At 57.9% G+C, this 24,309-nt stretch overlaps 2 protein-coding genes across 2 annotated transcripts; both read right to left on the bottom strand.

Annotated features, from left to right (window-relative positions):
• Positions 1–1,512: 1,512 nt before the first annotated feature.
• On the bottom strand, positions 1,513–10,535 carry LOC146253922 (uncharacterized). The gene is made up of 7 exons (XM_084677660.1): positions 10,249–10,535; positions 10,045–10,164; positions 9,849–9,967; positions 9,613–9,763; positions 9,390–9,508; positions 8,913–9,312; positions 1,513–1,772 (listed from the first exon to the last, which is right to left on the bottom strand). Exons 1-7 carry the CDS (start codon positions 10,514–10,516, stop codon positions 1,513–1,515), a joined length of 1,437 nt encoding a protein of 478 aa, XP_084533786.1. The 5' UTR covers positions 10,517–10,535.
• A 2,214-nt stretch (positions 10,536–12,749) lies between these two features.
• LOC146253921 (uncharacterized) lies at positions 12,750–22,857 on the bottom strand (the record flags this gene model as incomplete). Its single annotated transcript, XM_084677658.1, has 4 exons — positions 12,750–15,305; positions 17,529–17,560; positions 20,513–21,842; positions 21,915–22,857. Coding segments are annotated over 4 exons (4,779 nt in total), but the record flags the coding sequence as incomplete, so codon positions are not given.
• Between the last annotated feature and the right edge of the window lie 1,452 nt (positions 22,858–24,309).

The raw sequence follows: 24,309 nt of genomic DNA, 5'->3' as shown, positions 1-24,309 counted from the left end.
GGACAGGAAAGTTGTTTTTCTTCGTATTGTGCCAGGCAGTGTAACTGTCATCATCACAGACCTGTCCCCAAGACTTGCGATTATATCCAAGTCCACAGTCATCATCCCATCCTATTCTATTCATTCCTTTAAATGTCGCTCCTATGCAAACACCTCCTCTCCTCCACTCTGCCTCCCAGTAACAGTGCCCAAGAGACCCTCTCTACACACCTGGTACCAGTTGTACCAGTGGGCAGCTGTGGCTCAGGGGATGGAGAGGGTTTTCTGTTAATCGCAAGGTCGGCGGTTCGATGCCCGACTCCTCCCAGGCCATGTGCTGAAGTATCCTTGAGCAAGACTCTGAACTCCAAATTGCTGCCAATGGTCAGGCCGGCGCCTTGCATGGTAGGTCCACTGCCGTTGGTATGTGTGAATGTGTAAATAAAAGGCAAAATTGTGAAGCACTTTGAGTGCCGCTAATCTAGAAAACATGCTATGTAAATGCAGTCCGTTTACCATTTACTAAGTCAAATCTCTCTTGGTGGTCCCGGCGCTGCTGTTCTCTTTGGGTCAGCTTTCTGTTCACTTCAGACAAAGAGAAGTGTGAATGTGCTGTGTTTGGGTCCAATGTGAGCTCACAGGTATCTGGTGGGGGAGACCAAAAGACCATAATATTACACATCATCGTTCACGTTTGAATGTGTTTTCATTCATCCATCTTGTTTTCTGCTCTCTCACAACCTTTCTCTTATCTGCTGGCTTGCCCTGGACTGGATGAGATCTGGACAAACACAGACTGCTCCTTCAGCTGTGACTGTGCTGAGGGGCTCACCCAAAGAAACAATGTCTGCGTTCAAAAGCGAAGACCCAGTAAGTTCAGACACACACACACGTGGCATTGTCATTCCAACAGGGCAGTAAATGGCTATACAAGTCTTCAACAAACAGAACACTGCTTACATGACCGTTGTCAGCTGAAAGCTCGCTTGTAGAACTCCTGTAAATGCAGTATCACATTCATGGTCGTGTGTTATTGCTGAACAGCACGGCTGTGATTATATCTTAGAAGGCTGCAGGAAGTGCCAAAATTAATCAAGCCTTGTGTGATATGGCTTTTAGACAGTCCTGAGCCATTTAATAAAGCAACAATAACCATTGTCAATAACCTGGTAGTACCATAAAATTTGCATACCCAAGATGAGGTCTAGAAACAAACACGTTTAATGGATGGATTACGTCCATTAAACGTGCATCTCAACATGGACAATAGATTTATACAGAACACTCTGAAACCCAATAATTCTCTAGAAAGTCACTTCAGAGCTCTGCTTCTTTTGAGAGAGGCAGAGAAAGCACTTTTGGTCTATAGTCAATATTAATCAAACAAGTTAATGATCAAACCATGCCATATAGAAATTCATGTTCACAGCAACACATTCCAACCCAGTTAGTTTAAAGTTAAGAATTCTTTATTATAAAAGTGCAGAAGTGACATTACACAACTACTCAAAAGAATTGTTAAAGAGTCACTTGCTAAGAGTCCTCAGCAGGTGGAGGAGGGAGGGCATCCCTACTGCCAGAACCAAACCCAGGAATCCTCCTCTGGTCCTCAACACCAGCAGTGGAAGACTCGGGGGTCCCTCCTGGAGCCTGTTTAACATTCGACTGAAGGGAAGCATCGTCCCGGAACATGATGTCGTACACTGAAGGGACCATCTGCTTAACCCTCTTTGCCTTGCGTTTGTCGTGGGCGGAGTTAAGACAGGGAGGCCTCTGGGGATGAGTGGGTCCAGCTGTTGTGGCAGGTGTCAGGGACCAGGGGTACTGAGGGGACCTTGGAAAAGAGTGGTAAGGAAGCCCTGGTGTGGCTCTTGTAGTTGCTGGGAGCGGTCTGGGTAATAGAGGGAAACCTGGTAACCAGGGGTATGGAGGAAGCTCTGCCGAGTCAGAATTGGAAGGGCTTGCAGTGGTTGGGAATGGTCTGGGGAACCCTGGCAACCCTGGATACAGGGGGGAACCTGGCAGCCCTGGAAACTGAGGGGACCCGGGGGAACCTGGCAGCCCTGGAAACTGAGGGGACCCGGGGGAACCTGGCAGCCCTGGAAACTGAGGGGACCCGGGGGAACCTGGCAGCCCTGGAAACTGAGGGGACCCGGGGGAACCTGGCAGCCCTGGAAACTGAGGGGACCCGGGGGAACCTGGCAGCCCTGGAAACTGAGGGGACCCGGGGGAACCTGGCTGCCCTGGAAACTGAGGGGACCCGGGGGAACCTGGCTGCCCTGGAAACTGAGGGGACCCGGGGGAACCTGGCTGCCCTGGAAACTGAGGGGACCCGGGGGAACCTGGCTGCCCTGGAAACTGAGGGCACCCGGGGGAACCTGGCTGCCCTGGAAACTGAGGGCACCCGGGGGAACCTGGCAGCCCTGGGAACTGAGGGGACCCGGCGGGACCTGGCAGCCCTGGATATTGGGGGGACCCTGGGAACTGGGGGGACCCAGGGAACCCTGGCAGCCCTGGATACTGAGGGGACTCAGGGGAACCTAGCAGCCCTGGATACTGAGGGGACCCTGGGAACTGAGGGGACCCGGGGGAACCTGGCAGCTCTGGGAACTGGGGGGACCCAGGGGAACCTGGCAGCCCTGGTAACTGAGGGGTCCCTGGCAGCCCTAGATACTGAGGAGACTCAGGGGAACCCGGTAGCCCTGGATATTGGGGGGATTCTGGGAACAGAGGGGAACCGGGGAAACCTGGCAGCCCTGGAAACTGAGTGAACCCTGGCAGCCCTGGAGACTGAGTGAACCCTGGCAGCCCTGGAGACTGAGTGAACCCTGGCAGCCCTGGAGACTGGGGTGACCCGGGGGAACCCTGGCAGCCCTGGGAACTGGGGTGACCCGGGGGAACCCTGGCAGCCCTGGGAACTGGGGTGACCCGGGGGAACCTGGCAGCCCTGGGAACTGGGGTGACCCGGGGGAACCTGGCAGCCCTGGGAACTGGGGTGACCCGGGGGAACCTGGCAGCCCTGGGAACTGGGGTGACCCGGGGGAACCTGGCAGCCCTGGGAACTGGGGTGACCCGGGGGAACCTGGCAGCCCTGGGAACTGGGGTGACCCGGGGGAACCTGGCAGCCCTGGGAACTGGGGTGACCCGGGGGAACCTGGCAGCCCTGGGAACTGGGGTGACCCGGGGGAACCTGGCAGCCCTGGGAACTGGGGTGACCCGGGGGAACCTGGCAGCCCTGGGAACTGGGGTGACCCGGGGGAACCTGGCAGCCCTGGGAACTGGGGTGACCCGGGGGAACCTGGCAGCCCTGGGAACTGGGGTGACCCGGGGGAACCTGGCAGCCCTGGGAACTGGGGTGACCCGGGGGAACCTGGCAGCCCTGGGAACTGGGGTGACCCGGGGGAACCTGGCAGCCCTGGGAACTGGGGTGACCCGGGGGAACCTGGCAGCCCTGGGAACTGGGGTGACCCGGGGGAACCTGGCAGCCCTGGGAACTGGGGGGACCCGGGGGAACCTGGCAGCCCTGGGAACTGAGGGGACCCGGGGGGACCTGGCAGCCCTGGGAACTGAGGGGACCCGGCGGGACCTGGCAGCCCTGGATATTGGGGGGACCCTGGGAACTGGGGGGACCCAGGGAACCCTGGCAGCCCTGGATACTGAGGGGACTCAGGGGAACCTAGCAGCCCTGGATACTGAGGGGACCCGGGGGAACCTGGCAGCTCTGGGAACTGGGGGGACCCAGGGGAACCTGGCAGCCCTGGTAACTGAGGGGTCCCTGGCAGCCCTAGATACTGAGGAGACTCAGGGGAACCCGGTAGCCCTGGATATTGGGGGGATTCTGGGAACAGAGGGGAACCGGGGAAACCTGGCAGCCCTGGAGACTGAGGGAACCCTGGCAGCCCTGGAGACTGAGGGAACCCTGGCAGCCCTGGAGACTGAGGGAACCCTGGCAGCCCTGGAGACTGAGGGAACCCTGGCAGCCCTGGAGACTGAGGGAACCCTGGCAGCCCTGGAGACTGAGGGAACCCTGGCAGCCCTGGAGACTGAGGGAACCCTGGCAGCCCTGGGAACTGGGGTGACCCGGGGGAACCTGGCAGCCCTGGGAACTGGGGTGACCCGGGGGAACCTGGCAGCCCTGGGAACTGGGGTGACCCAGGGGAACCTGGCAGCCCTGGGAACTGGGGTGACCCGGGGGAACCTGGCAGCCCTGGGAACTGGGGTGACCCGGGGGAACCTGGCAGCCCTGGGAACTGGGGTGACCCGGGGGAACCTGGCAGCCCTGGGAACTGGGGTGACCCGGGGGAACCTGGCAGCCCTGGGAACTGGGGTGACCCGGGGGAACCTGGCAGCCCTGGGAACTGGGGTGACCCGGGGGAACCTGGCAGCCCTGGGAACTGGGGGGACCCGGGGGAACCTGGCAGCTCTGGGAACTGAGGGGAGCCAGGGGAACCTGGCAGCCCTGGAAACTGAGGGGAGCCAGGGGAACCTGGCTGCTCTGGTAACTGAGGGAACCCTGGCAGCCCTGGATACTGAGGGGACTCAGGGGAACCTTGCAGCCCTGGATACTGAGGGGACCCTGGGAACTGAGGGGACCCGGGGGAACCTGGCAGCTCTGGGAACTGGGGGGACCCAGGGGAACCTGGCAGCCCTGGTAACTGAGGGGTCCCTGGCAGCCCTAGATACTGAGGAGACTCAGGGGAACCCGGTAGCCCTGGATATTGGGGGGATTCTGGGAACAGAGGGGAACCGGGGAAACCTGGCAGCCCTGGAAACTGAGGGGAGCCGGGGGAACCTGGCTGCTCTAGTAACTGAGGGAACCCTGGCAGCCCTGGATACTGAGGGAACCCTGGCAGCCCTGGATACTGAGGGAACCCTGGGAACTGAGGGGACCCGGGGGAACCTGGCAGCTCTGGGAACTGGGGGGAGCCAGGGGAACCTGGCTGCTCTGGGAACTGAGGGAACCCTGGCAGCCCTGGATATTGGGGGGACCCGGGGGAACCTAGCAGCCCTGGATATTGGGGGGACCCAGGGGAACCTGGCAGCTCTGGGAACTGGGGGGACCCAGGGGAACCCGGCAGCCCTGGATATTGGGGGGATTCTGGGAACAGAGGGGATCCAGGGAAACCTGGCAGCCCTGGAAACTGAGTGAACCCTGGCAACCCTGGAGACTGAGGGAACCCTGGCAGCCCTGGAGACTGAGGGAACCCTGGCAGCCCTGGAGACTGAGGGAACCCTGGCAGCCCTGGAGACTGAGGGAACCCTGGCAGCCCTGGGAACTGGGGTGACCCGGGGGAACCTGGCAGCCCTGGGAACTGGGGTGACCCGGGGGAACCTGGCAGCCCTGGGAACTGGGGTGACCCGGGGGAACCTGGCAGCCCTGGGAACTGGGGTGACCCGGGGGAACCTGGCAGCCCTGGGAACTGGGGTGACCCGGGGGAACCTGGCAGCCCTGGGAACTGGGGTGACCCGGGGGAACCTGGCAGCCCTGGGAACTGGGGTGACCCGGGGGAACCTGGCAGCCCTGGGAACTGGGGTGACCCGGGGGAACCTGGCAGCCCTGGGAACTGGGGGGACCCGGGGGAACCTGGCAGCCCTGGGAACTGGGGGGACCCGGGGGAACCTGGCAGCCCTGGGAACTGGGGGGACCCGGGGGAACCTGGCAGCCCTGGGAACTGAGGGGACCCGGCGGGACCTGGCAGCCCTGGATATTGGGGGGACCCTGGGAACTGGGGGGACCCAGGGAACCCTGGCAGCCCTGGATACTGAGGGGACTCAGGGGAACCTAGCAGCCCTGGATACTGAGGGGACCCTGGGAACTGAGGGGACCCGGGGGAACCTGGCAGCTCTGGGAACTGGGGGGACCCAGGGGAACCTGGCAGCCCTGGTAACTGAGGGGTCCCTGGCAGCCCTAGATACTGAGGAGACTCAGGGGAACCCGGTAGCCCTGGATATTGGGGGGATTCTGGGAACAGAGGGGAACCGGGGAAACCTGGCAGCCCTGGAAACTGAGTGAACCCTGGCAGCCCTGGAGACTGAGGGAACCCTGGCAGCCCTGGAGACTGAGGGAACCCTGGCAGCCCTGGAGACTGAGGGAACCCTGGCAGCCCTGGAGACTGAGGGAACCCTGGCAGCCCTGGAGACTGAGGGAACCCTGGCAGCCCTGGAGACTGAGGGAACCCTGGCAGCCCTGGAGACTGAGGGAACCCTGGCAGCCCTGGAGACTGAGGGAACCCTGGCAGCCCTGGAGACTGAGGGAACCCTGGCAGCCCTGGAGACTGAGGGAACCCTGGCAGCCCTGGAGACTGAGGGAACCCTGGCAGCCCTGGGAACTGGGGTGACCCGGGGGAACCTGGCAGCCCTGGGAACTGGGGTGACCCGGGGGAACCTGGCAGCCCTGGGAACTGGGGTGACCCGGGGGAACCTGGCAGCCCTGGGAACTGGGGTGACCCGGGGGAACCTGGCAGCCCTGGGAACTGGGGTGACCCGGGGGAACCTGGCAGCCCTGGGAACTGGGGTGACCCGGGGGAACCTGGCAGCCCTGGGAACTGGGGTGACCCGGGGGAACCTGGCAGCCCTGGGAACTGGGGGGACCCGGGGGAACCTGGCAGCCCTGGGAACTGGGGGGACCCGGGGGAACCTGGCAGCCCTGGGAACTGGGGGGACCCGGGGGAACCTGGCAGCTCTGGGAACTGAGGGGAGCCAGGGGAACCTGGCAGCCCTGGAAACTGAGGGGAGCCAGGGGAACCTGGCTGCTCTGGTAACTGAGGGAACCCTGGCAGCCCTGGATACTGAGGGGACTCAGGGGAACCTTGCAGCCCTGGATACTGAGGGGACCCTGGGAACTGAGGGGACCCGGGGGAACCTGGCAGCTCTGGGAACTGGGGGGACCCAGGGGAACCTGGCAGCCCTGGTAACTGAGGGGTCCCTGGCAGCCCTAGATACTGAGGAGACTCAGGGGAACCCGGTAGCCCTGGATATTGGGGGGATTCTGGGAACAGAGGGGAACCGGGGAAACCTGGCAGCCCTGGAAACTGAGGGGAGCCGGGGGAACCTGGCTGCTCTAGTAAATGAGGGAACCCTGGCAGCCCTGGATACTGAGGGAACCCTGGCAGCCCTGGATACTGAGGGAACCCTGGCAGCCCTGGATACTGAGGGAACCCTGGGAACTGAGGGGACCCGGGGGAACCTGGCAGCTCTGGGAACTGGGGGGAGCCAGGGGAACCTGGCTGCTCTGGGAACTGAGGGAACCCTGGCAGCCCTGGATACTGAGGGGACTCAGGGGAACCTAGCAGCCCTGGATATTGGGGGGACCCAGGGGAACCTGGCAGCTCTGGGAACTGGGGGGACCCAGGGGAACCCGGCAGCCCTGGATATTGGGGGGATTCTGGGAACAGAGGGGATCCAGGGAAACCTGGCAGCCCTGGAGACTGAGGGAACCCTGGCAGCCCTGGAGACTGAGGGAACCCTGGCAGCCCTGGAGACTGAGGGAACCCTGGCAGCCCTGGAGACTGAGGGAACCCTGGCAGCCCTGGAGACTGAGGGAACCCTGGCAGCCCTGGAGACTGAGGGAACCCTGGCAGCCCTGGAGACTGAGGGAACCCTGGCAGCCCTGGAGACTGAGGGAACCCTGGCAGCCCTGGAGACTGAGGGAACCCTGGCAGCCCTGGAGACTGAGGGAACCCTGGCAGCCCTGGAGACTGAGGGAACCCTGGCAGCCCTGGAGACTGAGGGAACCCTGGCAGCCCTGGAGACTGAGGGAACCCTGGCAGCCCTGGAGACTGAGGGAACCCTGGCAGCCCTGGAGACTGAGGGAACCCTGGCAGCCCTGGAGACTGAGGGAACCCTGGCAGCCCTGGAGACTGAGGGAACCCTGGCAGCCCTGGAGACTGAGGGAACCCTGGCAGCCCTGGAGACTGAGGGAACCCTGGCAGCCCTGGAGACTGAGGGAACCCTGGCAGCCCTGGAGACTGAGGGAACCCTGGCAGCCCTGGAGACTGAGGGAACCCTGGCAGCCCTGGAGACTGAGGGAACCCTGGCAGCCCTGGAGACTGAGGGAACCCTGGCAGCCCTGGAGACTGAGGGAACCCTGGCAGCCCTGGAGACTGAGGGAACCCTGGCAGCCCTGGAGACTGAGGGAACCCTGGCAGCCCTGGAGACTGAGGGAACCCTGGCAGCCCTGGAGACTGAGGGAACCCTGGCAGCCCTGGAGACTGAGGGAACCCTGGCAGCCCTGGAGACTGAGGGAACCCTGGCAGCCCTGGAGACTGAGGGAACCCTGGCAGCCCTGGAGACTGAGGGAACCCTGGCAGCCCTGGAGACTGAGGGAACCCTGGCAGCCCTGGAGACTGAGGGAACCCTGGCAGCCCTGGGAACTGGGGGGACCCGGGGGAACCTGGCAGCCCTGGGAACTGGGGGGACCCGGGGGAACCTGGCAGCTCTGGGAACTGGGGGGACCCGGGGGAACCTGGCAGCTCTGGGAACTGGGGGGACCCGGGGGAACCTGGCAGCTCTGGGAACTGGGAGGACCCGGGGGAACCTGGCAGCTCTGGGAACTGGGGGGACCCGGGGGAGCCTTGCAGCTCTGGGAACTGGGGGGACCCGGGGGAACCTGGCAGCTCTGGGAACTGGGGGGTCCCGGGGGAACCTGGCAGCTCTGGGAACTGGGGAGTCCCGGGGGGAACCTGGCAGCTCTGGGAACTGGGGGGACCCGGGGGAACCTGGCAGCTCTGGGAACTGGGGGGACCCGGGGGAACCTGGCTGCCCTGGGAACTGAGGGGACCCGGGGGAACCTGGCTGCCCTGGGAACTGAGGGGACCCTGGTAACTGAGGGGACCCGGGGGAACCTGGCAGCCCTGGATATTGGGGGGACCCTGGTAACTGAGGGAACCCGGGGGAACCTGGCTGCCCTGGTAACTGAGGGAACCCGGGGGAACCTGGCTGCCCTGGTAACTGAGGGAACCCGGGGGAACCTGGCTGCCCTGGTAACTGAGGGAACCCGGGGGAACCTGGCTGCCCTGGTAACTGAGGGAACCCGGGGGAACCTGGCTGCCCTGGTAACTGAGGGAACCCGGGGGAACCTGGCTGCCCTGGAAACTGGGGGGACCCAGGGGAACCTGGCAGCTCTGGGAACTGTGGGTACCCGGGGGAGCCTGGCTGCCCTGGCAATTGAGGGGACCCGGGGGAACCAGTGTAACCCGGGTGTCCGGGAAATTGAGGGTAAGGAATATTGTCTGGTGTCAGGGGATAGGTTGTTGGCGGATCAACAGGTGAAGATGGACAGGATACTGCAAACTGTTGGCCATTCATCAGCAGGACAAGAACATACACCCGATTCTGTAAACACAAAAGCATTAGTTGAAGACCCAAATATACACCATACACATATTTGTGATCAGAAGTTGGCACTAAACCTCCATCTTGACGCAGGGTTCTTTGTAAGGAGCCCTGATCATCAGTCTGCTAGAATGTGATGCCACAGTAAATCCACAAAGTTGTCTGGATGACAGCAGGGGCTCCCATACGTTAGAGACTAAACGAGAGTTGACTATTAGTCATTTGGCAAACGGTTGTTGAAATACAGTACATGAACTTAGATTGGCATGTTTCAAAACGAGAGCAACTGCTGAAATTTACCTTGTACAGAGAGTGCATCTGCTGCAATTTTACCCATATTCAACACCATGCCTTTTCTGAGGCAGGAGACTGAAGGGCGAGGAGGGGCAAGAGGACAAGACATTTTCATGGACTCCCCCCACAGCTTTAAATGCAGTACATGATCTCCACCCTGTTGGAAGAGTAGACCACTTGGCTCAAATGCAACCAAATAAAGAGGGGTGTTTTTAGCCTGCCATTGCGTCATTATGACTTACCTGTTGGGTAACATGGCAGCCTTGGTATGGAGCTACAAAAAACACATCTCTGCGTGACCTTCTCACAGAGAATCCACACTGAGAAGGCATCCGAGTCACGGGAATGAGAGTGCCGTCACCTGCAGAAAGCAAATCCTCAGATCAAGCTACTCGCCGTTGTCACTGGAAATCCACAGAAATGCATCATTGATCTCACCATTGTCAACCAGAAAATGAGGAGTCTTTCCTCCCCTCACCCGCAAGGTCATAGCATCATCAGCGCACTGCACTAAAGGTCCCATGCGTTTTAGTTTGGCATTCATCGACAGGTGCCGAGCTAAGACAAAAGGGAGGAAGTTACTATACTGGAGGAGCCGCTAAACACGCGTTGGCTAACTTGAGGGATGTTGTGTATACTCACAAGCCATGCCTGTGGTTTGGTTAGACTCCCGACCGTCTGAATCAAAGGCAAGAGAGCCGTTTCTAGTTACGACGCCAGTCGGAGATCCGGGCTCATTTGCGTAACTCGTTAAGTCTCTTCTAAATTTGGTTTCGAATTCCGTCGGATCGGTCTCTTCATTTGTTAACCTAAATGTGCTCCCATCTCTAATACTTCCATAGGAAACTGCTACAAAACAGGCCAAAGTCCTCAGTACCAAGGCGCAAAACAGAGAATTACACCACACCATGTTGAACAACCTCTAAACGCCGCCCTACCCAACATAACGCAAACACACATCCTACACAGCTTTAAGGTGCTCGCTCAAATTGGACGACCAATAAAATTTGAGGTGGGCAAGACTTCATTCAAACGCACCTGACGTGCAATTGGATCACTGTCATGAAGTGACTTTCTCAGTGGTTGTTCCGAGTAGAGGGGTTGGTTCACTTTGATGCTCGCAATTGCCAATGTGTTTCAGTCAATTAAAAAAATAATAGAAATATTACTTTTCCAATTATTTTGATTACATCCAATTATTTCGTTATGTCTGTTTTTGAACTTACAGTTTGCTTCAGAAATATTTGGGATATTATTTTACAAGATATTGTGTTACTGTGATTGTGATGAATGATATTGTAGAAGTGTAGACTGTAGAGATTGTTTTCATGCTGTCAAAAGTTCCAAGTTCAAATCGATTAGCACATTTTCACCTCATCCCCAATGTCAGGATCATCTCAAACTATTACTCAAAACACTATGTTGTTCGGTTAAGCAAGTACAATGGATAACGGGCTTTATACATTTCTATTTTAATTAAACAAGTGTCAGTTGTTAAAGGGGTCATCTGTCCCCGAAACAGAACTGCGTGAGGGTGTCATCTAAATACGCGAATACAAGAAACGGTGACAAATTTCAGCCCTCGACAAGCCAGGCAGGGGTGAGTTTGACAAAACATTGAGTGGAGCGCTCTGGAGTTATATTTTCATTTGTGCGTCTATCGAAACTTAAGTGGTTTCCTGTGTTTCGGTATTATTGAAGTGTATTGAGTGGTATTGTCTGAGTGTATGTTATTGTACATTTTCAATGGTGCAAATGTAGCCTAGCACTGTTCCATACTAGGTTTAGAGAAATATTACCTCGTGTGTATCCGACATACGGTATTATTTCCTATATTCTTCTTTTATGAGTCATACCCCAGAATTCATGCTCCACACATCCTACACAGTATAGTTTACAATTTTTCAGTCAGCAGTTATAGAGGAGTTACCGATTAAGGTTTCAAACATCATGCATATTGAGTGTTCAATGATCGTATAGATTACTACTTTGTCAATATTATCGTACAGGTCTGGTATGGGAAGTACTGATGACATCACATACCTTTTTAGCTGTGAAAGCTATAAACATATCTCTTTTCAGTTCATTCGTCTGCAATCACAGCTTACACAGCAAAAATATTTGGCCAAGACACAGAACTATTAATCCATAATAATTGATTTGAATAATGTCAAGTCATTTTAGAGTACCATCCAGACTATTGGAGAACATTGATAAGATGGATCTGTAGCTGGTTTGTCAGCTTTCCTATTTTTTATTGAGTCATTCTCCCGAGAGACACCTGGGACCCCGGACACCTCTTCTGGGGACTCCAAGTCAGGGGAGGGTGATGGCTTCTGGTCCCCACCTGCACCCTCAGTAGGTTCTGGTGTCTCCTCTCTAGCATTAAAATGGTCAGGAGTTGTCGTTTCAGAGGCAGTCTAGTGCCTGCCTGTAAAACCACATGTACAATAAAATATGCGGAATTTAAAAAAATATATTGTTGGCCTCTAGTTGAGAGACAGGAAATGTAGGGGGAGAGACATGCAGAAACGACCTGAGCTGGATTCGAACCAAGGCCGCTGCATCAAGGTCCCAGCTCATGAGCTATGGTGGAACCCATAATAAAATGTCCATTCTTAAAACGTTAATATTTACAACAAAGACTAAACGGTTTTAGTAGCTTGATCCGAAGAATCTATATGGTTTGAGGAAAAGGCAAGGCTACATTTTGAAGTCTGCACTGCAATCGTGACAAATGTGAAGTTCGATTATTCTCTAAACCAGATGAAGGCGCTGACAGAACTGCGATATCCAGTGGTTTCAGCATGGCTGCTTTACACTGTAGCCTGGCTGCTGAAGGCCCTGTCAGCCTGGGCTACACAGTAGCACTCTGAAACCCAACAATCCTCTAGAAAGTCACTTCAGAGCTCTGCTTCCCTTGTGAGGGACAGACAAACGCAAGCACTTTTGGTCTACAGTGAAAGTCTTACCAACTGACTTGTGAATGTACTGTACATAAAAGTACACAAACCCAGTTGGCAGAACTGCATGTCAAATAACCCAACTCAGTAAAGTTTCAAACATTTAAATCAAACAAGATAATGATCAAACCATGCCATACAGAAATTCATGTTCACAGCAACACATTCCAACCCAGTCAGTTTAAAGTTAAGAATTCTTTATTATAAAAGTGCAGAAGTGACATTACACAACTACTCAAAAGAATTGTTAAAGAGTCACTTGCTAAGAGTCCTCAGCAGGTGGAGGAGGGAGAGCATCCCTACTGCCAGAACCAAACCCAGGAATCCTCCTCTGGTCCTCAACACCAGCAGTGGAAGACTCGGGGGTCCCTCCTGGAGCCTGTGTAACATTCGACTGAAGGGAAGCATCGTCCCGGAACATGATGTCGTACACTGAAGGGACCATCTGCTTAACCCTCTTTGCCTTGCGTTTGTCGTGGGCGGAGTTAAGACAGGGAGGCCTCTGGGGATGAGTGGGTCCAGCTGTTGTGGCAGGTGTCAGGGACCAGGGGTACTGAGGGGACCTTGGAAAAGAGTGGTAAGGAAGCCCTGGTGTGGCTCTTGTAGTTGCTGGGAGCGGTCTGGGTAATAGAGGGAAACCTGGTAACCAGGGGTATGGAGGAAGCTCTGCCGAGTCAGAATTGGAAGGGCTTGCAGTGGTTGGGAATGGTCTGGGGAACCCTGGCAACCCTGGATACAGGGGGGAACTTGGCAGCCCTGGGAACTGAGGGGACCCGGGGGAACCTGGCAGCCCTGGATATTGGGGGGACCCTGGCAGCCCTGGATATAGGGGGGACCCTGGAAACTGAGGGGACCCGGGGGACCCTGGCTGCCCTGGAAACTGAGGGGACCCGGGGGACCCTGGCTGCCCTGGAAACTGAGGGGACCCGGGGGACCCTGGCTGCCCTGGAAACTGAGGGGACCCGGGGGACCCTGGCTGCCCTGGAAACTGAGGGGACCCGGGGGACCCTGGCTGCCCTGGAAACTGAGGGGACCCGGGGGACCCTGGCTGCCCTGGAAACTGAGGGGACCCGGGGGACCCTGGCTGCCCTGGAAACTGAGGGGACCCGGGGGACCCTGGCTGCCCTGGAAACTGAGGGGACCCGGGGGACCCTGGCTGCCCTGGAAACTGAGGGGAGCCGGGGGAACCTGGCAGCCCTGGAAACTGAGGGGACCCGGGGGACCCTGGCTGCCCTGGAAACTGAGGGGACCCGGGGGAACCTGGCAGCCCTGGAAACTGAGGGGAGCCGGGGGAACCTGGCAGCCCTGGAAACTGAGGGGAGCCGGGGGAACCTGGCAGCCCTGGAAACTGAGGGGACCCGGGGGAACCTGGCAGCCCTGGAAACTGAGGGGAGCCGGGGGAACCTGGCAGCCCTGGATATTGGGGGGACCCTGGCAGCCCTGGATATTGGGGGGACCCTGGGAACTGAGGGGACCCGGGGGACCCTGGGAACTGAGGGGACCCGGGGGACCCTGGGAACTGGGGGGACCCAGGGGAGCCTGGCAGCCCTGGGAACTGAGGGGACCCGGGGGAACCTGGCAGCCCTGGATATTGAGGAGACTCAGGGGAACCCGGCAGCCCTGGGAACTGAGGGGACCCGGGGGAACCTGGCAGCCCTGGGAACTGAGGGGACCCGGGGGAACCTGGCAGCCCTGGGAACTGAGGGGACCCGGGGGAACCTGGCAGCCCTGGGAACTGAGGGGACCCGGGGGAACCTGGCAGCCCTGGATATTGAGGGGACCCTGGGAACTGGGGGGACCCAGGGGAGCCTGGCTGCCCTGGATATTGAGGGGATTCTGGGAACAGAGGGGATCCAGGGAAACCTGGCAGCTCTGGGAACTGAGAAGAGCCAGGGGAACCTGGCTGCCCTGGGAATTGAGGGGAGCCAGGGGAACCTGGCAGCCCTGGGAACTGAGGGGAGCCAGGGGAACCTGGCTGCCCTGGGAACTGAGGGGAGCCGGGGGAACCTGGCAGCCCTGGAAACTGAGGGGAGCCAGGGGAACCTGGCTGCTCTGGTAACTGAGGGAACCCTGGCAGCCCTGGATACTGAGGGGACTCAGGGGAACCTAGCAGCCCTGGATACTGAGGGGACCCTGGGAACTGAGGGGACCCGGGGGAACCTGGCAGCTCTGGGAACTGGGGGGACCCAGGGGAACCTGGCAGCCCTGGTAACTGAGGGGTCCCTGGCAGCCCTAGATACTGAGGAGACTCAGGGGAACCCGGTAGCCCTGGATATTGGGGGGATTCTGGGAACAGAGGGGAACCGGGGAAACCTGGCAGCCCTGGAAACTGAGGGGAGCCGGGGGAACCTGGCTGCTCTAGTAACTGAGGGAACCCTGGCAGCCCTGGATACTGAGGGAACCCTGGCAGCCCTGGATACTGAGGGAACCCTGGCAGCCCTGGATACTGAGGGAACCCTGGCAGCCCTGGATACTGAGGGAACCCTGGCAGCCCTGGATACTGAGGGGACCCGGGGGAACCTGGCAGCTCTGGGAACTGGGGGGAGCCAGGGGAACCTGGCTGCTCTGGGAACTGAGGGAACCCTGGCAGCCCTGGATACTGAGGGGACTCAGGGGAACCTAGCAGCCCTGGATATTGGGGGGGCCCGGGGGAACCTGGCAGCCCTAGATACTGAGGAGACTCAGGGGAACCCGGCAGCCCTAGATACTGAGGAGACTCAGGGGAACCCGGCAGCCCTGGATATTGGGGGGATTCTGGGAACAGAGGGGATCCAGGGAAACCTGGCAGCCCTGGAAACTGAGTGAACCCTGGCAACCCTGGAGACTGAGGGAACCCTGGCAGCCCTGGAGACTGAGGGAACCCTGGCAGCCCTGGAGACTGAGGGAACCCTGGCAGCCCTGGAGACTGAGGGAACCCTGGCAGCCCTGGAGACTGAGGGAACCCTGGCAGCCCTGGAGACTGAGGGAACCCTGGCAGCCCTGGAGACTGAGGGAACCCTGGCAGCCCTGGAGACTGAGGGAACCCTGGCAGCCCTGGAGACTGAGGGAACCCTGGCAGCCCTGGAGACTGAGGGAACCCTGGCAGCCCTGGAGACTGAGGGAACCCTGGCAGCCCTGGAGACTGAGGGAACCCTGGCAGCCCTGGAGACTGAGGGAACCCTGGCAGCCCTGGGAACTGGGGGGACCCGGGGGAACCTGGCAGCCCTGGGAACTGGGGGGACCCGGGGGAACCTGGCAGCCCTGGGAACTGGGGGGACCCGGGGGAACCTGGCAGCTCTGGGAACTGGGGGGACCCGGGGGAACCTGGCAGCTCTGGGAACTGGGGGGACCCGGGGGAACCTGGCAGCTCTGGGAACTGGGGGGACCCGGGGGAACCTGGCAGCTCTGGGAACTGGGGGGACCCGGGGGAACCTGGCAGCTCTGGGAACTGGGGGGACCCGGGGGAACCTGGCAGCTCTGGGAACTGGGGGGACCCGGGGGAACCTGGCAGCTCTGGGAACTGGGGGGACCCGGGGGAACCTGGCAGCTCTGGGAACTGGGGGGTCCCGGGGGAACCTGGCAGCTCTGGGAACTGGGGGGTCCCGGGGGAACCTGGCAGCTCTGGGAACTGGGGGGTCCCGGGGGAACCTGGCAGCTCTGGGAACTGGGGGGACCCGGGGGAACCTGGCAGCTCTGGGAGCTGGGGGGACCCGGGGGAACCTGGCTGCCCTGGGAACTGAGGGGACCCGGGGGAACCTGGCTGCCCTGGGAACTGAGGGGACCCGGGGGAACCTGGCTGCCCTGGGAACTGAGGGGACCCGGGGGAACCTGGCTGCCCTGGGAACTGAGGGGACCCGGGGGAACCTGGCTGCCCTGGGAACTGAGGGGACCCTGGTAACTGAGGGGACCCGGGGGAACCTGGCAGCCCTGGATATTGGGGGGACCCTGGTAACTGAGGGAACCCGGGGGAACCTGGCTGCCCTGGTAACTGAGGGAACCCGGGGGAACCTGGCTGCCCTGGTAACTGAGGGAACCCGGGGGAACCTGGCTGCCCTGGTAACTGAGGGAACCCGGGGGAACCTGGCTGCCCTGGTAACTGAGGGAACCCGGGGGAACCTGGCTGCCCTGGTAACTGAGGGAACCCGGGGGAACCTGGCTGCCCTGGTAACTGAGGGAACCCGGGGGAACCTGGCTGCCCTGGAAACTGGGGGGACCCAGGGGAACCTGGCAGCTCTGGGAACTGTGGGTACCCGGGGGAGCCTGGCTGCCCTGGCAATTGAGGGGACCCGGGGGAACCAGTGTAACCCGGGTGTCCGGGAAATTGAGGGTAAGGAATATTGTCTGGTGTCAGGGGATAGGTTGTTGGCGGATCAACAGGTGAAGATGGACAGGATACTGCAAACTGTTGGCCATTCATCAGCAGGACAAGAACATACACCCGATTCTGTAAACACAAAAGCATTAGTTGAAGACCCAAATATACACCATACACATATTTGTGATCAGAAGTTGGCACTAAACCTCCATCTTGACGCAGGGTTCTTTGTAAGGAGCCCTGATCATCAGTCTGCTAGAATGTGATGCCACAGTAAATCCACAAAGTTGTCTGGATGACAGCAGGGGCTCCCATACGTTAGAGACTAAACGAGAGTTGACTATTAGTCATTTGGCAAACGGTTGTTGAAATACAGTACATGAACTTAGATTGGCATGTTTCAAAACGAGAGCAACTGCTGAAATTTACCTTGTACAGAGAGTGCATCTGCTGCAATTTTACCCATATTCAACACCATGCCTTTTCTGAGGCAGGAGACTGAAGGGCGAGGAGGGGCAAGAGGACAAGACATTTTCATGGACTCCCCCCACAGCTTTAAATGCAGTACATGATCTCCACCCTGTTGGAAGAGTAGACCACTTGGCTCAAATGCAACCAAATAAAGAGGGGTGTTTTTAGCCTGCCATTGCGTCATTATGACTTACCTGTTGGGTAACATGGCAGCCTTGGTATGGAGCTACAAAAAACACATCTCTGCGTGACCTTCTCACAGAGAATCCACACTGAGAAGGCATCCGAGTCACGGGAATGAGAGTGCCGTCACCTGCAGAAAGCAAATCCTCAGATCAAGCTACTCGCCGTTGTCACTGGAAATCCACAGAAATGCATCATTGATCTCACCATTGTCAACCAGAAAATGAGGAGTCTTTCCTCCCCTCACCCGCAAGGTCATAGCATCATCAGCGCACTGCACTAAAGGTCCCATGCGTTTTAGTTTGGCATTCATCGACAGGTGCCGAGCTAAGACAAAAGGGAGGAAGTTACTATACTGGAGGAGCCGCTAAACACGCGTTGGCTAACTTGAGGGATGTTGTGTATACTCACAAGCCATGCCTGTGGTTTGGTTAGACTCCCGACCGTCTGAATCAAAGGCAAGAGAGCCGTTTCTAGTTACGACGCCAGTCGGAGATCCGGGCTCATTTGCGTAACTCGTTAAGTCTCTTCTAAATTTGGTTTCGAATTCCGTCGGATCGGTCTCTTCATTTGTTAACCTAAATGTGCTCCCATCTCTAATACTTCCATAGGAAACTGCTACAAAACAGGCCAAAGTCCTCAGTACCAAGGCGCAAAACAGAGAATTACACCACACCATGTTGAACAACCTCTAAACGCCGCCCTACCCAACATAACGCAAACACACATCCTACACAGCTTTAAGGTGCTCGCTCAAATTGGACGACCAATAAAATTTGAGGTGGGCAAGACTTCATTCAAACGCACCTGACGTGCAATTGGATCACTGTCATGAAGTGACTTTCTCAGTGGTTGTTCCGAGTAGAGGGGTTGGTTCACTTTGATGCTCGCAATTGCCAATGTGTTTCAGTCAATTAAAAAAATAATAGAAATATTACTTTTCCAATTATTTTGATTACATCCAATTATTTCGTTATGTCTGTTTTTGAACTTACAGTTTGCTTCAGAAATATTTGGGATATTATTTTACAAGATATTGTGTTACTGTGATTGTGATGAATGATATTGTAGAAGTGTAGACTGTAGAGATTGTTTTCATGCTGTCAAAAGTTCCAAGTTCAAATCGATTAGCACATTTTCACCTCATCCCCAATGTCAGGATCATCTCAAACTATTACTCAAAACACTATGTTGTTCGGTTAAGCAAGTACAATGGATAACGGGCTTTATACATTTCTATTTTAATTAAACAAGTGTCAGTTGTTAAAGGGGTCATCTGTCCCCGAAACAGAACTGCGTGAGGGTGTCATCTAAATACGCGAATACAAGAAACGGTGACAAATTTCAGCCCTCGACAAGCCAGGCAGGGGTGAGTTTGACAAAACATTGAGTGGAGCGCTCTGGAGTTATATTTTCATTTGTGCGTCTATCGAAACTTAAGTGGTTTCCTGTGTTTCGGTATTATTGAAGTGTATTGAGTGGTATTGTCTGAGTGTATGTTATTGTACATTTTCAATGGTGCAAATGTAGCCTAGCACTGTTCCATACTAGGTTTAGAGAAATATTACCTCGTGTGTATCCGACATACGGTATTATTTCCTATATTCTTCTTTTATGAGTCATACCCCAGAATTCATGCTCCACACATCCTACACAGTATAGTTTACAATTTTTCAGTCAGCAGTTATAGAGGAGTTACCGATTAAGGTTTCAAACATCATGCATATTGAGTGTTCAATGATCGTATAGATTACTACTTTGTCAATATTATCGTACAGGTCTGGTATGGGAAGTACTGATGACATCACATACCTTTTTAGCTGTGAAAGCTATAAACATATCTCTTTTCAGTTCATTCGTCTGCAATCACAGCTTACACAGCAAAAATATTTGGCCAAGACACAGAACTATTAATCCATAATAATTGATTTGAATAATGTCAAGTCATTTTAGAGTACCATCCAGACTATTGGAGAACATTGATAAGATGGATCTGTAGCTGGTTTGTCAGCTTTCCTATTTTTTATTGAGTCATTCTCCCGAGAGACACCTGGGACCCCGGACACCTCTTCTGGGGACTCCAAGTCAGGGGAGGGTGATGGCTTCTGGTCCCCACCTGCACCCTCAGTAGGTTCTGGTGTCTCCTCTCTAGCATTAAAATGGTCAGGAGTTGTCGTTTCAGAGGCAGTCTAGTGCCTGCCTGTAAAACCACATGTACAATAAAATATGCGGAATTTAAAAAAATATATTGTTGGCCTCTAGTTGAGAGACAGGAAATGTAGGGGGAGAGACATGCAGAAACGACCTGAGCTGGATTCGAACCAAGGCCGCTGCATCAAGGTCCCAGCTCATGAGCTATGGTGGAACCCATAATAAAATGTCCATTCTTAAAACGTTAATATTTACAACAAAGACTAAACGGTTTTAGTAGCTTGATCCGAAGAATCTATATGGTTTGAGGAAAAGGCAAGGCTACATTTTGAAGTCTGCACTGCAATCGTGACAAATGTGAAGTTCGATTATTCTCTAAACCAGATGAAGGCGCTGACAGAACTGCGATATCCAGTGGTTTCAGCATGGCTGCTTTACACTGTAGCCTGGCTGCTGAAGGCCCTGTCAGCCTGGGCTACACAGTAGCACTCTGAAACCCAACAATCCTCTAGAAAGTCACTTCAGAGCTCTGCTTCCCTTGTGAGGGACAGACAAACGCAAGCACTTTTGGTCTACAGTGAAAGTCTTACCAACTGACTTGTGAATGTACTGTACATAAAAGTACACAAACCCAGTTGGCAGAACTGCATGTCAAATAACCCAACTCAGTAAAGTTTCAAACATTTAAATCAAACAAGATAATGATCAAACCATGCCATACAGAAATTCATGTTCACAGCAACACATTCCAACCCAGTCAGTTTAAAGTTAAGAATTCTTTATTATAAAAGTGCAGAAGTGACATTACACAACTACTCAAAAGAATTGTTAAAGAGTCACTTGCTAAGAGTCCTCAGCAGGTGGAGGAGGGAGAGCATCCCTACTGCCAGAACCAAACCCAGGAATCCTCCTCTGGTCCTCAACACCAGCAGTGGAAGACTCGGGGGTCCCTCCTGGAGCCTGTGTAACATTCGACTGAAGGGAAGCATCGTCCCGGAACATGATGTCGTACACTGAAGGGACCATCTGCTTAACCCTCTTTGCCTTGCGTTTGTCGTGGGCGGAGTTAAGACAGGGAGGCCTCTGGGGATGAGTGGGTCCAGCTGTTGTGGCAGGTGTCAGGGACCAGGGGTACTGAGGGGACCTTGGAAAAGAGTGGTAAGGAAGCCCTGGTGTGGCTCTTGTAGTTGCTGGGAGCGGTCTGGGTAATAGAGGGAAACCTGGTAACCAGGGGTATGGAGGAAGCTCTGCCGAGTCAGAATTGGAAGGGCTTGCAGTGGTTGGGAATGGTCTGGGGAACCCTGGCAACCCTGGATACAGGGGGGAACTTGGCAGCCCTGGGAACTGAGGGGACCCGGGGGACCCTGGCAGCCCTGGAAACTGAGGGGACCCGGGGGACCCTGGCTGCCCTGGAAACTGAGGGGACCCGGGGGACCCTGGCTGCCCTGGAAACTGAGGGGACCCGGGGGACCCTGGCAGCCCTGGAAACTGAGGGGACCCGGGGGACCCTGGCTGCCCTGGAAACTGAGGGGACCCGGGGGACCCTGGCTGCCCTGGAAACTGAGGGGACCCGGGGGACCCTGGCTGCCCTGGAAACTGAGGGGACCCGGGGGACCCTGGCTGCCCTGGAAACTGAGGGGACCCGGGGGACCCTGGCTGCCCTGGAAACTGAGGGGACCCGGGGGACCCTGGCTGCCCTGGAAACTGAGGGGACCCGGGGGACCCTGGCTGCCCTGGAAACTGAGGGGACCCGGGGGACCCTGGCTGCCCTGGAAACTGAGGGGACCCGGGGGACCCTGGCTGCCCTGGAAACTGAGGGGACCCGGGGGACCCTGGCTGCCCTGGAAACTGAGGGGACCCGGGGGACCCTGGGAACTGGGGGGACCCAGGGGAGCCTGGCAGCCCTGGATATTGAGGAGACTCAGGGGGACCCGGCAGCCCTGGGAACTGAGGGGACCCGGGGGAACCTGGCAGCCCTGGATATTGAGGAGACTCAGGGGAACCCGGCAGCCCTGGGAACTGAGGGGACCCGGGGGAACCTGGCAGCCCTGGGAACTGAGGGGACCCGGGGGAACCTGGCAGCCCTGGATATTGGGGGGACCCTGGGAACTGGGGGGACCCAGGGGAGCCTGGCTGCCCTGGATATTGAGGAGACTCAGGGGAACCCGGCAGCCCTGGATATTGAGGGGATTCTGGGAACAGAGGGGATCCAGGGAAACCTGGCAGCTCTGGGAACTGAGAAGAGCCAGGGGAACCTGGCTGCCCTGGGAACTGAGGGGAGCCAGGGGAACCTGGCTGCCCTGGGAACTGAGGGGAGCCAGGGGAACCTGGCAGCCCTGGAAACTGAGGGGAGCCAGGGGAACCTGGCTGCTCTGGTAACTGAGGGAACCCTGGCAGCCCTGGATACTGAGGGGACTCAGGGGAACCTAGCAGCCCTGGATACTGAGGGGACCCTGGGAACTGAGGGGACCCGGGGGAACCTGGCAGCTCTGGGAACTGGGGGGACCCAGGGGAACCTGGCAGCCCTGGTAACTGAGGGGTCCCTGGCAGCCCTAGATACTGAGGAGACTCAGGGGAACCCGGTAGCCCTGGATATTGGGGGGATTCTGGGAACAGAGGGGAACCGGGGAAACCTGGCAGCCCTGGAAACTGAGGGGAGCCGGGGGAACCTGGCTGCTCTAGTAACTGAGGGAACCCTGGCAGCCCTGGATACTGAGGGAACCCTGGCAGCCCTGGATACTGAGGGAACCCTGGGAACTGAGGGGACCCGGGGGAACCTGGCAGCTCTGGGAACTGGGGGGAGCCAGGGGAACCTGGCTGCTCTGGGAACTGAGGGAACCCTGGCAGCCCTGGATACTGAGGGGACTCAGGGGAACCTAGCAGCCCTGGATATTGGGGGGACCCGGGGGAACCTGGCAGCTCTGGGAACTGGGGGGACCCAGGGGAACCTGGCAGCCCTAGATACTGAGGAGACTCAGGGGAACCCGGCAGCCCTGGATATTGGGGGGATTCTGGGAACAGAGGGGATCCAGGGAAACCTGGCAGCCCTGGAAACTGAGTGAACCCTGGCAACCCTGGAGACTGAGGGAACCCTGGCAGCCCTGGAGACTGAGGGAACCCTGGCAGCCCTGGAGACTGAGGGAACCCTGGCAGCCCTGGAGACTGAGGGAACCCTGGCAGCCCTGGAGACTGAGGGAACCCTGGCAGCCCTGGAGACTGAGGGAACCCTGGCAGCCCTGGAGACTGAGGGAACCCTGGCAGCCCTGGAGACTGAGGGAACCCTGGCAGCCCTGGAGACTGAGGGAACCCTGGCAGCCCTGGAGACTGAGGGAACCCTGGCAGCCCTGGAGACTGAGGGAACCCTGGCAGCCCTGGAGACTGAGGGAACCCTGGCAGCCCTGGGAACTGGGGGGACCCGGGGGAACCTGGCAGCTCTGGGAACTGGGGGGACCCGGGGGAACCTGGCAGCTCTGGGAACTGGGGGGACCCGGGGGAACCTGGCAGCTCTGGGAACTGGGGGGACCCGGGGGAACCTGGCAGCTCTGGGAACTGGGGGGACCCGGGGGAACCTGGCAGCTCTGGGAACTGGGGGGACCCGGGGGAACCTGGCAGCTCTGGGAACTGGGGGGACCCAGGGGAACCTGGCAGCTCTGGGAACTGGGGGGTCCCGGGGGAACCTGGCAGCTCTGGGAACTGGGGGGTCCCGGGGGAACCTGGCAGCTCTGGGAACTGGGGGGTCCCGGGGGAACCTGGCAGCTCTGGGAACTGGGGGGACCCGGGGGAACCTGGCAGCTCTGGGAACCCGGGGGAACCTGGCTGCCCTGGGAACTGAGGGGACCCGGGGGAACCTGGCTGCCCTGGGAACTGAGGGGACCCGGGGGAACCTGGCTGCCCTGGGAACTGAGGGGACCCGGGGGAACCTGGCTGCCCTGGGAACTGAGGGGACCCGGGGGAACCTGGCTGCCCTGGGAACTGAGGGGACCCGGGGGAACCTGGCTGCCCTGGGAACTGAGGGGACCCTGGTAACTGAGGGGACCCGGGGGAACCTGGCAGCCCTGGATATTGGGGGGACCCTGGTAACTGAGGGAACCCGGGGGAACCTGGCTGCCCTGGTAACTGAGGGAACCCGGGGGAACCTGGCTGCCCTGGTAACTGAGGGAACCCGGGGGAACCTGGCTGCCCTGGTAACTGAGGGAACCCGGGGGAACCTGGCTGCCCTGGTAACTGAGGGAACCCGGGGGAACCTGGCTGCCCTGGTAACTGAGGGAACCCGGGGGAACCTGGCTGCCCTGGTAACTGAGGGAACCCAGGGGAACCTGGCTGCCCTGGAAACTGGGGGGACCCAGGGGAACCTGGCAGCTCTGGGAACTGTGGGTACCCGGGGGAGCCTGGCTGCCCTGGCAATTGAGGGGACCCGGGGGAACCAGTGTAACCCGGGTGTCCGGGAAATTGAGGGTAAGGAATATTGTCTGGTGTCAGGGGATAGGTTGTTGGCGGATCAACAGGTGAAGATGGACAGGATACTGCAAACTGTTGGCCATTCATCAGCAGGACAAGAACATACACCTGATTCTGTAAACACAAAAGCATTAGTTGAAGACCCAAATATACACCATACACATATTTGTGATCAGAAGTTGG

The sequence above is a fragment of the Hypomesus nipponensis genome, chromosome 17 (assembly GCF_054491055.1).
Source record: "Hypomesus nipponensis isolate SF chromosome 17, ASM5449105v1, whole genome shotgun sequence".
NCBI lineage: Eukaryota > Metazoa > Chordata > Actinopteri > Osmeriformes > Osmeridae > Hypomesus > Hypomesus nipponensis.
Note: the sequence above shows the minus strand (reverse complement) of the source record. Positions and strands in the feature narration are given on the sequence as shown.

Bases quoted from the DNA above. Each gene is read 5' to 3' on its own strand.
- LOC146253922 (XM_084677660.1), bottom strand. From the start codon at position 10,516: ATGGTGTGGTGTAATTCTCTGTTTTGCGCCTTGGTACTGAGGACTTTG. The intron at 9,764-9,848 runs GTAAGTCATAAT...CTCTTCCAACAG, and splicing joins GCTGCCATGTTACCCAACAG to GGTGGAGATCATGTACTGCA. The intron at 9,313-9,389 runs GTTTAGTGCCAA...TTGTGTTTACAG, and splicing joins AACCCTGCGTCAAGATGGAG to AATCGGGTGTATGTTCTTGT.